The following is a 13,446-nucleotide window of genomic DNA, read 5'->3' as shown; positions in this document are numbered from 1 at the left end:
TATATTTTCAGTGGGTATATTATTCAGGGTTGTAAGTTACATGATATTCCATTAATTTCTTTCTAGCATAGTTTCAGATAAGAAATTTACTGTATTTCTTGTTTTTATTCTTCTGTAGTAAATTTTCCCCCCCTATGGTTTGCCTGCAGAAATTCTCCTTTTGGTTTTTAGCAGCTTGGCAGTAATGTATGTAGATGTGTCTAGTTGTCCTATTGGCTTTGCTTTGGAGTTCTCTAAATGATGCCTTTCACTATATTTGAAAAGTCTCAGTGGTTAACTCTTCATATATTTCTTCTATTGTAGCCTCTTTCATTTATGCTTACATTAGACTATTGACTATGTTCCTTCATCTTATGGGTGCTCTAGGTCCCCTTGCCCCATTGTTTTCATTTCTTTATATTTTAGCTTGTATAAGATCTCTCCTCCTGTTCCCCTACCCCACACACCCAACTTTCTCTCAGTGATTAAACCTGGTGCCTCACACATGCTTGGCAAGTCCTTACACAGAGCTGCATCCGCAGCCCATTTTATTTTACCTTAAGACAAAATCTCACTAAGTTGTTGAGGTTGGCTTTGAACTTGATGAGTCTCCTTCCTTAGACTCCCAAGTAGCTGGAATTACAGGCCTGTACCACTGCACCCAGTGAATTATTTCTCTTGTTCTGCAAGTTCATTGAATCTTTCTTTGGTTTTTCTGAGCCTCCCATTTAGCCCATTGGAGTAATTCTTTATCTTTGATAGTGTATTTTTAATTCAATCATTTCCATTTAACTCTGATACAGTCTACCACTTTTCTCTAGAATCCAACATCTGTTCATGGATGTTATTCACTTTTCCCACCATATTCTTAAATATATTGATCATAAAGGCCCTGTCTGATAATTTTAACATCTGTCTCACCTTTGAATTTGGTTCGTATTGGTTGTTTCATCTTTTGACTGTAGGTATTTAACCCTCTCTTTTGGAAACACATCTAAACTTCTTATTGAATGCTGAACACTAGAAAAGCAGTAGAGATTGAGATTAACTGTATATAATTGCTGGAAATGATCACACTTCCTTTTATGTTGGGCTGTTAATATAGGGTAGAACTCAAGCCAGTCTAGTCAAGAGTTGAGTTAGAGCTAGCCATGGTGTTGCATGCCTGTAATCCAGCAGTTTGGGAGACTGAGGCAAGAGGATCACAAGTTTGTGGCCAATCTCAGCAACTTAGCAAGACCCTGTTTCAAAATAAAAAATAAATAGGACTGGGGATGCAGCTCAGTGGTAAAGTGCCCCGATGTTCAATCCCAAGTACTGGTTTTAAAAAAAAGAAAAAAAAAGCTCAACCACATTTTGTTGTTACCAGCTTTACTACAGTATCTACTGTACTGACAGCATCTTCTTCAAATTCCTTTGCTACTGGGGTGCTCTTTCTTGTACTTAGAGTGGGGATGCTGGAGGACCTTTCCTAGTGTTCCCGCTCTCCCTTCAGCCAATGGCCTTTCATTGCACCTGTACCACTGGTTCCCTCCTTGCCCTGGCTCCTTTCCCTTTGGTAGGCTGCTTTTGACAGGAAGCATGTGGATATAATCAAGGAATCATAAATGATGTTAAAATAAAAACAAAGGGTATGTTGAATAGAGTTTCAAATCCAAAGACACAGATTCAGATGGAAAAGAAACAAGTGGTCCAGCAAGGGTCAGAGGACTGGTTTTTTTTAAAAGGGAAAAAAGGAGACAATGGAGTGAGGTGAAGTAACTTGTTTTAAATAATTTTCAGTTGGGCCTGTTCATTACAGAGTTTGGAATGAATTTAGTTCAGTGCTGGAGGGTCTGTTCACACATTAAACTGCACATCATTGGTTGTAGGAGGCTGTCCCAAGGGGATTGTCAGTAAGCAGTGAGTCTTCAGAAGTAGCAAGTAAGCAGAAGTCCTAGGATAGACAGCTGTCACAACCTGAGGTCTTGTAAGCACTTTTTTTTTTTTTTCCCCCGAACAGCATTCTTTATCTGGAAGTTAAAGATGAGGAACTTGAATCTGTGAGGTAAACTGTACCCTGTCAGATGTGATTTCTGAGGCTTACATAGTATTTTGTTCTCTCTCTTGATCAAACTGCAGCCCTTTTTTTTATTATTCCTATACAGAGCATCCATCAAAATGCTGTTAACCTGTGGAGTAAAAGATGGCTTCTAAACAATACTCTCTTTTAAAAAAATGTGAAGCTTAAATATTTCATGTTGTTCATATAGAGCAGTATATTAGTTTCTTAGGGCTCCTGTATGTAACAAAGTACTACAAATTGGGTGGCTTAAAACAGGAGAAATTTATTGTAATACAGCTCCAGAGGCAATAAGTCCAAAATCAAGATGTTGTCAGAATCTTATTCCCTCCGAAACATGTGGAAGAGGCTTTTACCAAACTCTTTCTAGTTTCTGATGGCCTCAGGTATTCCTTGGCTTGTGGAAGCAGACCAGAGTCTCTGCCTCTGTCTCCACATGGCCCTCCTTTTGCACCTCTCTTCTCTTGATACAAGGACACCAGTCATTGGATTAAGGACCTACCCTACTCAAGTATGACCTCATATCAACTGATTACATCTATAGTGACCCTGTGTCCAAATTTTGTCACATTCTAAGGGGTACGAGGAGTTAGGACTTAAAGAAATACTCTTGAGGGATAGTTTGATCTATAAAGATAGGAATGACATCTGTATCTCAAAAGTATACTCCCAATTAGTAGCATTATCTTATACAAATAAAGATATTAAAGACTAAAGTCTTGCTAAGATATATACTCATGAGTAAATGTCTGTCATAAATTTTTATTTTAATGTTTTAATGCTAAATAGTTTAGATGATTTGTATATATTTTATTGGGAAATTAAACCATGGAAATCAGATTTCTAAGTGAGATTTGAATGACATTCTTAACTGGTTCATCTACTAGTTACCCTGGCAATGTAAGAATTTTCCATGCTCTTATTAGCTGATTAGCATAAGGTCCTGTTCTGTATCTATAGCAATACAATAAAACTAAGTAGACATGGTAAGAAATTAAATAGACAAAAATATTTTGTTTATTATTTTAGGATAATTTCCTAAAACTTCGTATAATTATGAAGCTAGTGTTTCTCAGGGAAATACTAGCATATGTATGCCATTAAAAATCATATATATTTTCATTGTCTCAGTGATGTTCAGCATTGCTTATAAAGATATGATCTTAGTCCTGCTCCTTTTATTAGGAAACTGAAAATCTTTTGTTTACTAACTTCATAGTTATAAGTACCTTGTGAGCTATTGTGCTAATACTTTTATTACCCTTCTATAGCTAAACTGTCCGTTACGGTAGCCAGTCATCAATTTGGCTATTAAGCAACTGAAATAACTAGTCTGAATTGAGATGAGGGTAAAATACACATGGATATTGAAAATTTGTTACAAAGAAGAGTATAAAATGTTTCATTAATAATGTATATATTGATTGCATGTTGATTTTTAGATACATCAAATTGAATAAAATTTTGATAAAATTAATTTTTAACCTTTTTTCACTCTTACTAGTAAATTCAGGTTACATGTGACTTGCATATTTCTGCTGGACTGCACTGTTCTAGAGACTATCATTTTATGTAAGGAAGTCAGATTTAGAGAGGCATTTTCCTTTTATCTCTTTCATTTCAGTATTCAATGGTTAGAAAGTATTCTAAAGCTATTTATATGTTCTAACAGTTAAATGACATTTGTTCTATGCATTCTATAATGAAGAATATATTTGACTATTGCTTGATCACTGATTGTGATATTGAATGTACTTGGCATGAGCTAGAATACAGGGAGTAGAGAAATGAAGGGAAAAAAAAAGAGAATATGCTTCTGGACAATAGAAAATGCCATTAAAAAGACCCTGGTACTATTATTTAGAAATTACATGTTGTGATCTTGAATTATACTGTGTCCTATATAACACCACTGATAGGAAGATATAGTTAATGATTTCCAAGCTGAGAACAAAAACTTCTACCACAGAACATCACTTAGTTCCTTTTTGTACTTACACAGAAATGTCTTTTGTGAAGGGGTTGGGAGTGAAAAGCTTCACAGCGTAAACTTCAGGACAGAGAAGTTCCTTAAGCTCTTGTATGATACCAGTGAGGATAATCTTTTTTCTCTTAGAATAAAAAGTGTCTCTTTTTCCCATCCCACCCCCATTTCCATGTTTATTCGTTCTGTTTTGTTTTTTTTTTTTTCCCAAAAAGACATATTTAGTATCCCATCTATGTTTATTTTCTCCTTACTCACTAACTAAGGAATAACAAACACTGTTATGTTTTGTATTTGCAATTATAAGGTACATTTCTTTTTTGTTTTATTTTTAATTTAACTCTTTGTTTTACAGATGAGGGCAGAAGTGCAGTTGACCAAGCAGGTGGTGCACAGATTGTAATTGACCATTTAAGGTCACTGTGCAGTATAACAGATCCCGCCAATGAGAAGCTCTTGACTGTCTTTTGTGGCATGCTGATGAACTATAGCAATGAGAATGGTAAACAACACTGAAAACTTGCTTTATCTCTGGGGGAAAATTTAAAATCATTTTTATTTATAGTACGCAACAAGTATTTTTGAAAAATGATAAAGAATTCATAAGGGCATATAAAGTTAACAGTTAACTCACATTAAATTACATTGTTTTGAAATTACAAAATGGTCTCATTCACCAAATGGGACTAGTATTTGATTGGTGGCCATTGTTAATCAGTACCCAAACCTAAAACACAATGCTTTGGTATGGTTTAAGCTTTCTTGCTGTGAACATTTTTTAAATAAGCAATATTAAAAAGTAGCTTCATGTTTATTTTATTACTGCCAGAAGTAGCTTTAAGACATAAAATTTTCTTTAGAAGTAAAATTATTTTATTCTAGATATATTTACTTGGAAAAAGAATCTTCAGTAAAATCTGGCTTTAGAAAAATAAAGTTCAAAGTAATTGCACCTAGCTCATTTTAGAAATTGGATTAAGTATTTTTAAAAAGCAGTTTTTTCTGTAAACAGTTTTTAGAAGCTTTACTCCCAATTTTCAGATGGCCTGTATATTAATTAGATGAAAATTTAAAAATTATATTAAAACTTCATATACTTTTGTGTCAAAAAATATCTTTATTGTCTTATATGAAATACTGCATGGATCAAACACTCAAATTCCAATTATGTTCCTGGCATGTAAGCCAAATAAGGTCTTTCTGTGGTTGGTTTCATAATGGCATTTTACATTATTGTCTTTCTATAGAGACCTTTTATTTGCCTATTGAATGTGTAATACTATACTTTCATGTGTTCTACAAGTACATGGCCCTCTCAGCATATATTACTTCCCCCCCCCCCCCACTTTTGGTACTTATGGCTCTAAAGAAGTGTTCTCAATAACTAAAAAAGTTAAACTTTGAGAAATGACTGCTGACATTTAACCTTTGCTGTCATTGACAGTGAGCTGTGGGGACTGTGGCAGATCAAAAAGCCCGTGTCCTATTGAAAGGGGAGAGCTACTACTGTTTAGTTAGCTGTTAATATGTGACAGTTTAGCCATATACTGTCAAATGATTGTATCTGGGGAGGAGGGAAACTGAAAGTATGGTTTTTTCATGTGAAATATGAATTTTAAATGTTGGGCTCCATTTTTTTTTTTTTTTTTTTAATACTGTACAAGCTAAATAGAAAGTATCTTCAGGTCTCATCATGGGCCACCAATTTTAAACCTCTAAATTTTAAAAGTATCCATACTAAAATATTAAATAGTTTTTGTTAATGAAATGGCCACCCTGTTAAACTTGAGCTAATAACATTTGGTGGACATTATATGGTCAGTTACTTCTATTTTTCCTCCTCTTTGGTGAATCTTTTTTGAACTGAAAATACCTTAACTATGAACAGGAAAAACAGAAAGGACGAAGTTCAGGTCATCTACAAAATGAATATCTAGTTCCTGAGGAATTGAACTTTGACCTTAGTACCCAGCTCTTTGAACTGCATTAAGAAATCATTGGTCAGTCGTTCATTCGTGTTGCTTCCTTTCCTTTAAACTTGATTTGAGCTTGGCCACTTGAAAAGTTGGAAAAGTGCCAAGTGGGATAAAGATAAGGAAACTGGTCATCAAATTGCTATAGCAGCTTTGGATATAATAGAATTTGTCATTAAGCATCTAAACTAATTGTTCTTGGAGAAAGTTGTTCAAAAATCTGTGTAAAAGTTTTTCAAACAGCCAAATAGTTCTCAAAAGCATCACTAATTCTAATCTAAAGCAGATAATGAGTTCCTATAATAGAATTTCAGTGTGTAGGAAAGTGTTCTGAGAAGGTGATGATTAACAACATGAGAGTATGCAGACTTTGAATAATATACTTTTAAGAATTGCCTTTGTTCTAGTGTTCAGATATTCCCAAGAAATAATTTAGATGTTTTGGAAAGCTATATTAACTTTGCTTATGTTATTGTGGGGCAAATGGTATTTTTGTTCTAAACATTGCATATTGAATTTACCTTTTAAAATTAAGTAGATAAAACAAATCATCTTTAGTATTTTTTTTCTTCTTCTGGTGCTGGGAATTGAACCCAGGACCTCGTGCTTGCAAGGCAAGCACCCTACCAACTGAGCTATATCCCCAGCCCCTATCTTTAGTATTTGTAAGAAACAAATGCCAAACTTTTGACTATCATCTTCCTTGTTTCCTTTTTCTATTTTGTCATGAGCTTCTTAGTTTGTGAACAGAATCATTTTCTTTTTAATGCTTTAAATTATTTAATGTACTGTTTGGTTTACTTTGCATTACTATTAAACATCTTTATTGTTGTGTTTATTATTTACTTAACTTTTTTCATTAAAATTAGTGTTTAAAGACTTAAATATTAGGCCTTCTGCGGGTTATTTGATATTAATCCTGTCCACCTAGATGAATCACTGATACCCTCCCTCCAAGAAATGGAGCTTTATGAAACTCAAGAGGCACTTGAAGTTCCTTTTTATGTGATTAACCATTAAATTTCAGTACACAGCTTCTGCTAATTTATCAGTAGATTATATGAGTGATATATACCTCCTTTCTACTCCCGCAGAAAAATTAACTGTGTCTCTGGACCCAATAACCTAACTCTTATCCATAGTTAGGGAATTTCTCACTCCATGGATAAAATCAGTTAAATATACAGGTAAGATTGTACTGAAACTAATCACAAAGATCCACTAACAGTTTCCCTGAAGAAAACATTTTCAGGTAGTTAATTAGTCCTCAAAGTGGACTGACATTATACTTAAAGTGAAACTCTGAGCACATCCACTTTTTAAATCTATTGAATAGAGAGTAAAACAAATTTCCTGAACACAGGTAAGATAGATATATTAGGAAAATGCTTGTTCATTTTTGTACCATTTATTTTTTTTCCTGCACTACTGGGGATTGAATGCAGGGGCATTTCACCACTGACCTATGTCCCTATCCTTTTTTATTTTATTTGGACAGTGTGTTGCTAAGTTGCTGAGGCTGACCTCAAACTTTGTATCCTCTTGCCTCAGACTCCCTTAATTGCTGGGATTAAAGGCATTAACCACCACACACAGCAGATATTCTAAAGTTTGAGCTATTTTTCTTTGATGTTTTATAATTGGGTGAATATTTATTTAGTGTCCAATTTGTGCCAAATACATAATCTTTAGTAATCGCACCTCCAGAAGAATGTTTCAGAATTTTTCCTCCTAAGAGTACTACTTTAGCAGATTACTAATTTCCACATCCAACAGTGTTTTTTTCCTTCATTTCTACCCACCCCTTATCTAGAACTGTTCCATGAAAATTTATATGATTTTAGATTTAAAAAATTAACCAGTGCATAAAAACATTAAAATCATACATCTTTGGGGGTACCATATGATGTTTTGATACATATGTGCATGGTACAATATTTAAACCAAGTTAAACATCTATCCCCTTGTGTGTCATTTCTTTATGGTGAAAACTTTCAAGCTCCTTTCTTCCAACTATGTGCTCCTTTTTTAAAAATTGATTCTTCTTAGTTATATAAGACATTAGGATACATTTTGTCATCATCACAAAAACATGAGATATAATTTGCTCTGATTCATTCCCCAGTATGTCCCCCTGCTCCCTTCCTTCTACTCTACTGACCTTTCTGCTATTTACTTATGGTTTTTCTTAATTAGTGTGCTGTGTATATGTATTCTTGATGTTGGGATTCACAATATAAAGAAAAACATAAAGGAAAAAAAAATCCAACCAACCCATTGTTAAGTCAGGGACTATCTGTATTACACTCTTTTAGAGCACAGTTTGGAAAATATTTCTTGGTTGACTTTTCTGAATACTTAGTATTGTCTAAAATTTTGATTAGCAAAATCAACCCTTGGAAGAGAAATGTTGGAAAGCATTTTCTTCATTAAATAAGTTAGAAGAATTATAAATTCTTTCCCAGCATATTAGTTTATATTTCCTATCCAGACACATGGCAGTAGCAGAAAGGAGCATTGAAAATGGGTAGCAAGTTCCAGAACTGCAATTAGAATTTTTCCATAGGTGATTCACAAACTTGATAAGTCTGCATATGTATACTTGAAAGGTGATAACAGGTTTGAATAGAAACAAATATGTAATCTAAAGCAGAGAGACCAGAATAATGCCTTGTTGAGAAACGTGTTCATGGTCACCATTGTGATATTACAACTGACCATGATTAATCAATAAATATCTAATGAAAAACTAATAATTTAATTTTTTAATATACTTGTGCTAGAGACATGAAATAGGAAGAAAAGATTTTATAAATCCAAAGGAAGTTTTAATGATGATAAGAAATAAAGACTGAACTTATTAGTTTTACATAAGCTATGCTATAATAAAAAAGCAGAGGCAATAAACATGACACCAGGAAGAAAAAAATGAATCCCTTCTATGTTAACATAATATACACAGTCTCTGGCTTCTTCATCTGACCTGTATTTTATATATAGGCCTAAGGGATGTGTGTGTGTGTATGACATATATGGTTTCTACAAGTTGAACTAATTTTTCTCTAATATCTTACACCTTATTTTTGAAAAACTAATTTTTTCCCGTCTATTTTGGTGGTTTCCTGAAATTTCTCTAAGATAACCTTCATGTTAATTTTCACATTTATTCACTGCCTGGACTTAGGATAACTAAGATATGGTTGAAGGGAAGCCATCTGTGTGATGTAGGGAACATAACTCATGGGGTATGTTATTGCAGGATAACAACTGCACTTAAGTATTACACCTAGTCCTTAAATTCACTTGTTTAGGTCTGTGAAGTATTTAAAGATCATTTAATATGTAATTAATTTTGACTACTACTTCAATATATGTTTAATCATGCTATTAATTTTCTAGTGAACCAGTCCAATAACTTGGGTTAGTTTAACTTTCTTTATACTTAAAATATTGGAGGAGTAGAAATGAATGAGAAATGATACTGATTTAAAACAAAAAAAACTTTTCGGCCTGAACTACACATTTCTCCTTATGTTTTTGGTGTTACTTTATTACAGGTGAGACGGAACATTTCCTAATGTTAGATGTTTAAAAAAATGATTTGCTTTGCATGCGTGAGGAACTATTTCCAAAGTTTACCTACTATGAGTACAAGCCAATTGATACTTCCATGTATTTCCTGAATACTAGAATTTTTTTTGTCTTAACTCTAAGGGGAGGCAGAATTCAAAATGTAAAATTGTATCTTTGCAATCATTATCTTTTTTTAATGATATTTTCCAATACACTGTTTTAAATGAATTTTCTGTTCATCTTTTTCTCCGATTTTAGTCATGGGAAATGTACTTAGTATATTTAAGTTCACATCTTTTAGAGCCCAGCTAATCAAATTAAAATACTTTAGTGTGTTAAATTAATTAAGTGCATTAAATATTTTACTGTGCAGCTAAGTTGTTAGGCTTTTTTATTCATTATTTACTTTTGTTGTTTATTTCCTTTTTTATACACACAAAAAAAGTTAGTCAACAAAGTTTTTAATTTTTATTTTATTTCCAACAGAGCTTTCTAATCAGTTGGCTGAAGCAGGTTGCATTCTTGAAGTTCTGTTACAATTAAAAAAAAAATGTTTCATTGAAAGCAGTTAGGAAGAGTAGGCCTCTTCCTAATTCTGCCTACTAAGTTTAACCAGTTAGACTAGGTTAGCTTTTAGTCAATGTTTCTAAACTATTGCTACAACAGTACTTTTAAGGGACAGCTTGAGGATTTGTTTTTTAGTAGAGGTGTATCAGATACACAGTTTGGTGTAATATTACATGTTCAAATATTGGCTTTAATATTCAGCTTTGAGCATTATAGCTTAATGCAGAAATCTAAAATTTTATCTCATAAAAATGAAATGGTTATTATATAATTATTTTGTCAGTACTTTTAGTAGCCTGCTGCTTAAAGTTTGGCCTTATATAATCACAGGAGCAGTACTTTCTTGGCATTGTCAGCCTCTGGATTGCTCCTGTAGTGGTAGCACATTTGGCATTGTAATGTTACATAGATGCCCTCCTTTAACCAAGGGAAGTGAAGACACAAAGTACATTTGGAGTTCCTCATTCTCTAACATGGTTTTCTTTTCTGTACTTGATTTATGTCAGAATTGAGATGATTAATCATAGATTTTTTTTTTCAAGATTTTCCTCATTGTGAAAATTTTAGGTGGCAAAGTTGGTTTTCTGAAATTTTTTTTTTGCTTGATAATACATAAAGAATTCCCAAATTGAACTTTATATTGAAGACTCTTTGCTTGGATAGAATTAATTTAAAATCAAAACAGTTCCTAACACTTCATGTTGTAAATTCTGAAGAGAATATTCTATTCTGCCTTGATTTGATTTTTATATTTTATAGTTTATCCATCATTAATTATTGCAGCATCTTAATACTTGAATAATACACATTTACATTTCATTTGATTTATAGATTTTCAACATATGAAGCACATAGATTTTTCTCTGTGCATGGAATACTTACCTTTGGAAATGAATATTAAGATAGTAACAAATCTGAAAGACTAGATCTTATTTTTATTATTGATGTTGCTATACTCGTTGAAACATATGATGGTTATCAAGCACATGAACATTGATCTTGCACAAATCTCTAGGTCCCAGAAATGGCAGTGAAGCAAGCATTCAGCCATTTGGTCTTCCAAAAGCTGAGGCTAAAGTCAAAGGTGAATAATAGATTTTGTCCAAATACCATTGCATCTCTAATTTAGGACACTTAAAAAGTCCATTCAGAGAGAAACCGAAACTAGAAAAGTAACAATCTGTAAATTAACTTTTATAAACATTAGCAATCCCGATTCTTAACTGCAAATAAAATCTAACACTGAACAGTTCATATAATTTTATTTACTGAAAAAAAAAAAAGTTAAATACTATTTGAAAAACAAGGGTATTGTCTAGAACTTTATAATCTTTTAGCTGTGCACCTGTGTCGTCTTAACACAATTCACAAAAACGTGATTTTAAAGTGTAAAAAACCAAATCATAAAAAGGTCCCAGGGTCACTAGAATTTTTTATTCTTTTAAAAGCCAATAATCATTTTTAAAATAAGGACTATTTATGTTTTTCAGTACGTTTGTAAGGAATGCATGTTGGGATATAAATTAACCTGGTATTTAGCTTAGGTCACTATACAGAAATTCAGGTATCCACTTAAACTTGTATACATGTGGTCATTATTTATAAACGTGCCCTATTATAGCAGACTGGGTTTGTTTTTCTTAATAAAAGGTATTAAAGTAACAACTATCAGTAGCCCTCTTGGGACTCATACTTACAGACCATTTCTGAGGTGATAGCATTGAATTTAAAATCAGAGTAGACATAGCTAAACAAATGTCATTCATTATAACAAGAGGTGATCTCAACCTTAAGTTGGGAAAAATTATCTACTAAATTAAGATATAGTCACTAGGTATCATTTGATTGAGAACAGAAAGTGTTTTAGACCTCCTCAGGAGAGTAAAGTATTTTTTCCATCTCGTAGTGTTTTGCTTTGGGGGTTTTGGTTGTTGGTGCTGTTTGCGCTATTTTACATTACTTTCATGCATGTAATTTTGTCATTAATCTTTAGAACTGTTACCAAAGGGAAGTTTTGCAGTGCAAAGACTTTTATTTTCAGAACCCCCCAGATTTTTTTGAGTTCTCTCTTCTGTTTTTCATGAACTTTTTAGATAAATGTGTTGTTTTGAACCTCCAATAACCTAAATACTAAAAAATCATGATTTGCTTTTTTTCTTTTTGAAATCTCTGTGTGTCTGTGTGAGGATTAAAGGGTAATCTGGATGCAAAACACATGTGCATGTTTTGTGTAAAAAAAAAAACTTTGATTTGAGGTTGATTTTGAGCACATGTAGGTAATCTAGTTTTATGTCCTCAACATTAGATTAGAATAAAACTTCTCCACTTTCCTGATCAATAAACTAAAGAATATAGAATAGGAAACTGACAAGGAAGTCTGTACTTGTACCTGCACATTTGTGTATGAAGTTTTTGACACTAGTCATTCTCTTAATAGCTGTTTGTCAGTTTCCTTTTCTGTGTTACAGAGCTAAAACCTGCTTAATGTCCAATGTGTCACCTCACTCTTCCATCGATTTTTATCTTCAGTTCTTATATATTGTTTTTGGAAATACAGATGTTCCATTCAGTCAAAGGCAGTTTTCTTTAGTCTTTATTATTCCCAAATGGTTTTTAACCAATTTATATTGAAATTTTACATATTTTCTTGTTTTCACTGTTTGAACTGTTATGTATAATTCATTGACTATAGAATAGGGTTTTTGTTAAAAGGCTGCAGGTAACAACATCATAGCTTTATACTATGAGTGGTGTACGTACACTTACATACTAATGTAGAGACTGTATTTTAAATTGTGTGTATTTAATTTTGACACAATTTCTTCCTTAAGTTCTATTTACCATTAAATTTAATAATAATATTATGACATTGTCTGTAAGGGTCTTAGGACTAAGATAAACATGTTAAAATCTTCTTAAGAAACTTATTTTTAGTAATTGATCAACATAACTTCAATTGAGTTACTGGAATTCACAGCATACTTTTCTGGATCTATAAACTAATCTATACCAATGTTTTAAACATTAAACTTAAAACTCAGGGGGATAAAGGTTCTTCAACTTAAGATCTTCTCTCCAGATCTCCATTCTTTGGAGTTTCCATGAGTGTGACCTGAAGAACTTGGAACCATTGAAATTCAAATGTAGGTAGGTAAGTGTTCACACCAGCGCATGCGTTGATTGCCTTATATCTCTTTGTATATGCATCTGTATTGCACCCCCTCAGTGCCTTTCTTCCTCTTCCTCCCCATAGATCATGTAGGGCCTGTGTCATCTTGATATTATGTAGTTTTGTAAATCTGTATTTT

The 13,446-nt window shown here is 32.9% G+C and overlaps 1 protein-coding gene across 5 annotated transcripts in view; it reads left to right on the top strand.

The window, feature by feature from the left end:
* Positions 1–13,446, top strand: part of RAP1GDS1 (Rap1 GTPase-GDP dissociation stimulator 1) — a 135,031-nt gene that overhangs the window by 81,990 nt on the left and 39,595 nt on the right. For 3 of the 5 annotated variants that reach the window (XM_079153820.1, XM_079153819.1, XM_079153823.1), the window contains one exon: positions 4,381–4,527. The exons of the other annotated variants lie outside the window; for them this stretch is intronic. In XM_079153820.1, coding sequence (XP_079009946.1) covers positions 4,381–4,527 — 147 coding nt within the window. The remainder of the gene's footprint in view (positions 1–4,380; positions 4,528–13,446) is intronic. 5 annotated transcript variants of the gene reach the window in all.

This window comes from Sciurus vulgaris (genome assembly GCF_902686455.1).
Source record: "Sciurus vulgaris genome assembly, chromosome: 9".
Classification (NCBI taxonomy): Eukaryota; Metazoa; Chordata; class Mammalia; order Rodentia; family Sciuridae; genus Sciurus; species Sciurus vulgaris.
Note: the sequence above shows the minus strand (reverse complement) of the source record. Positions and strands in the feature narration are given on the sequence as shown.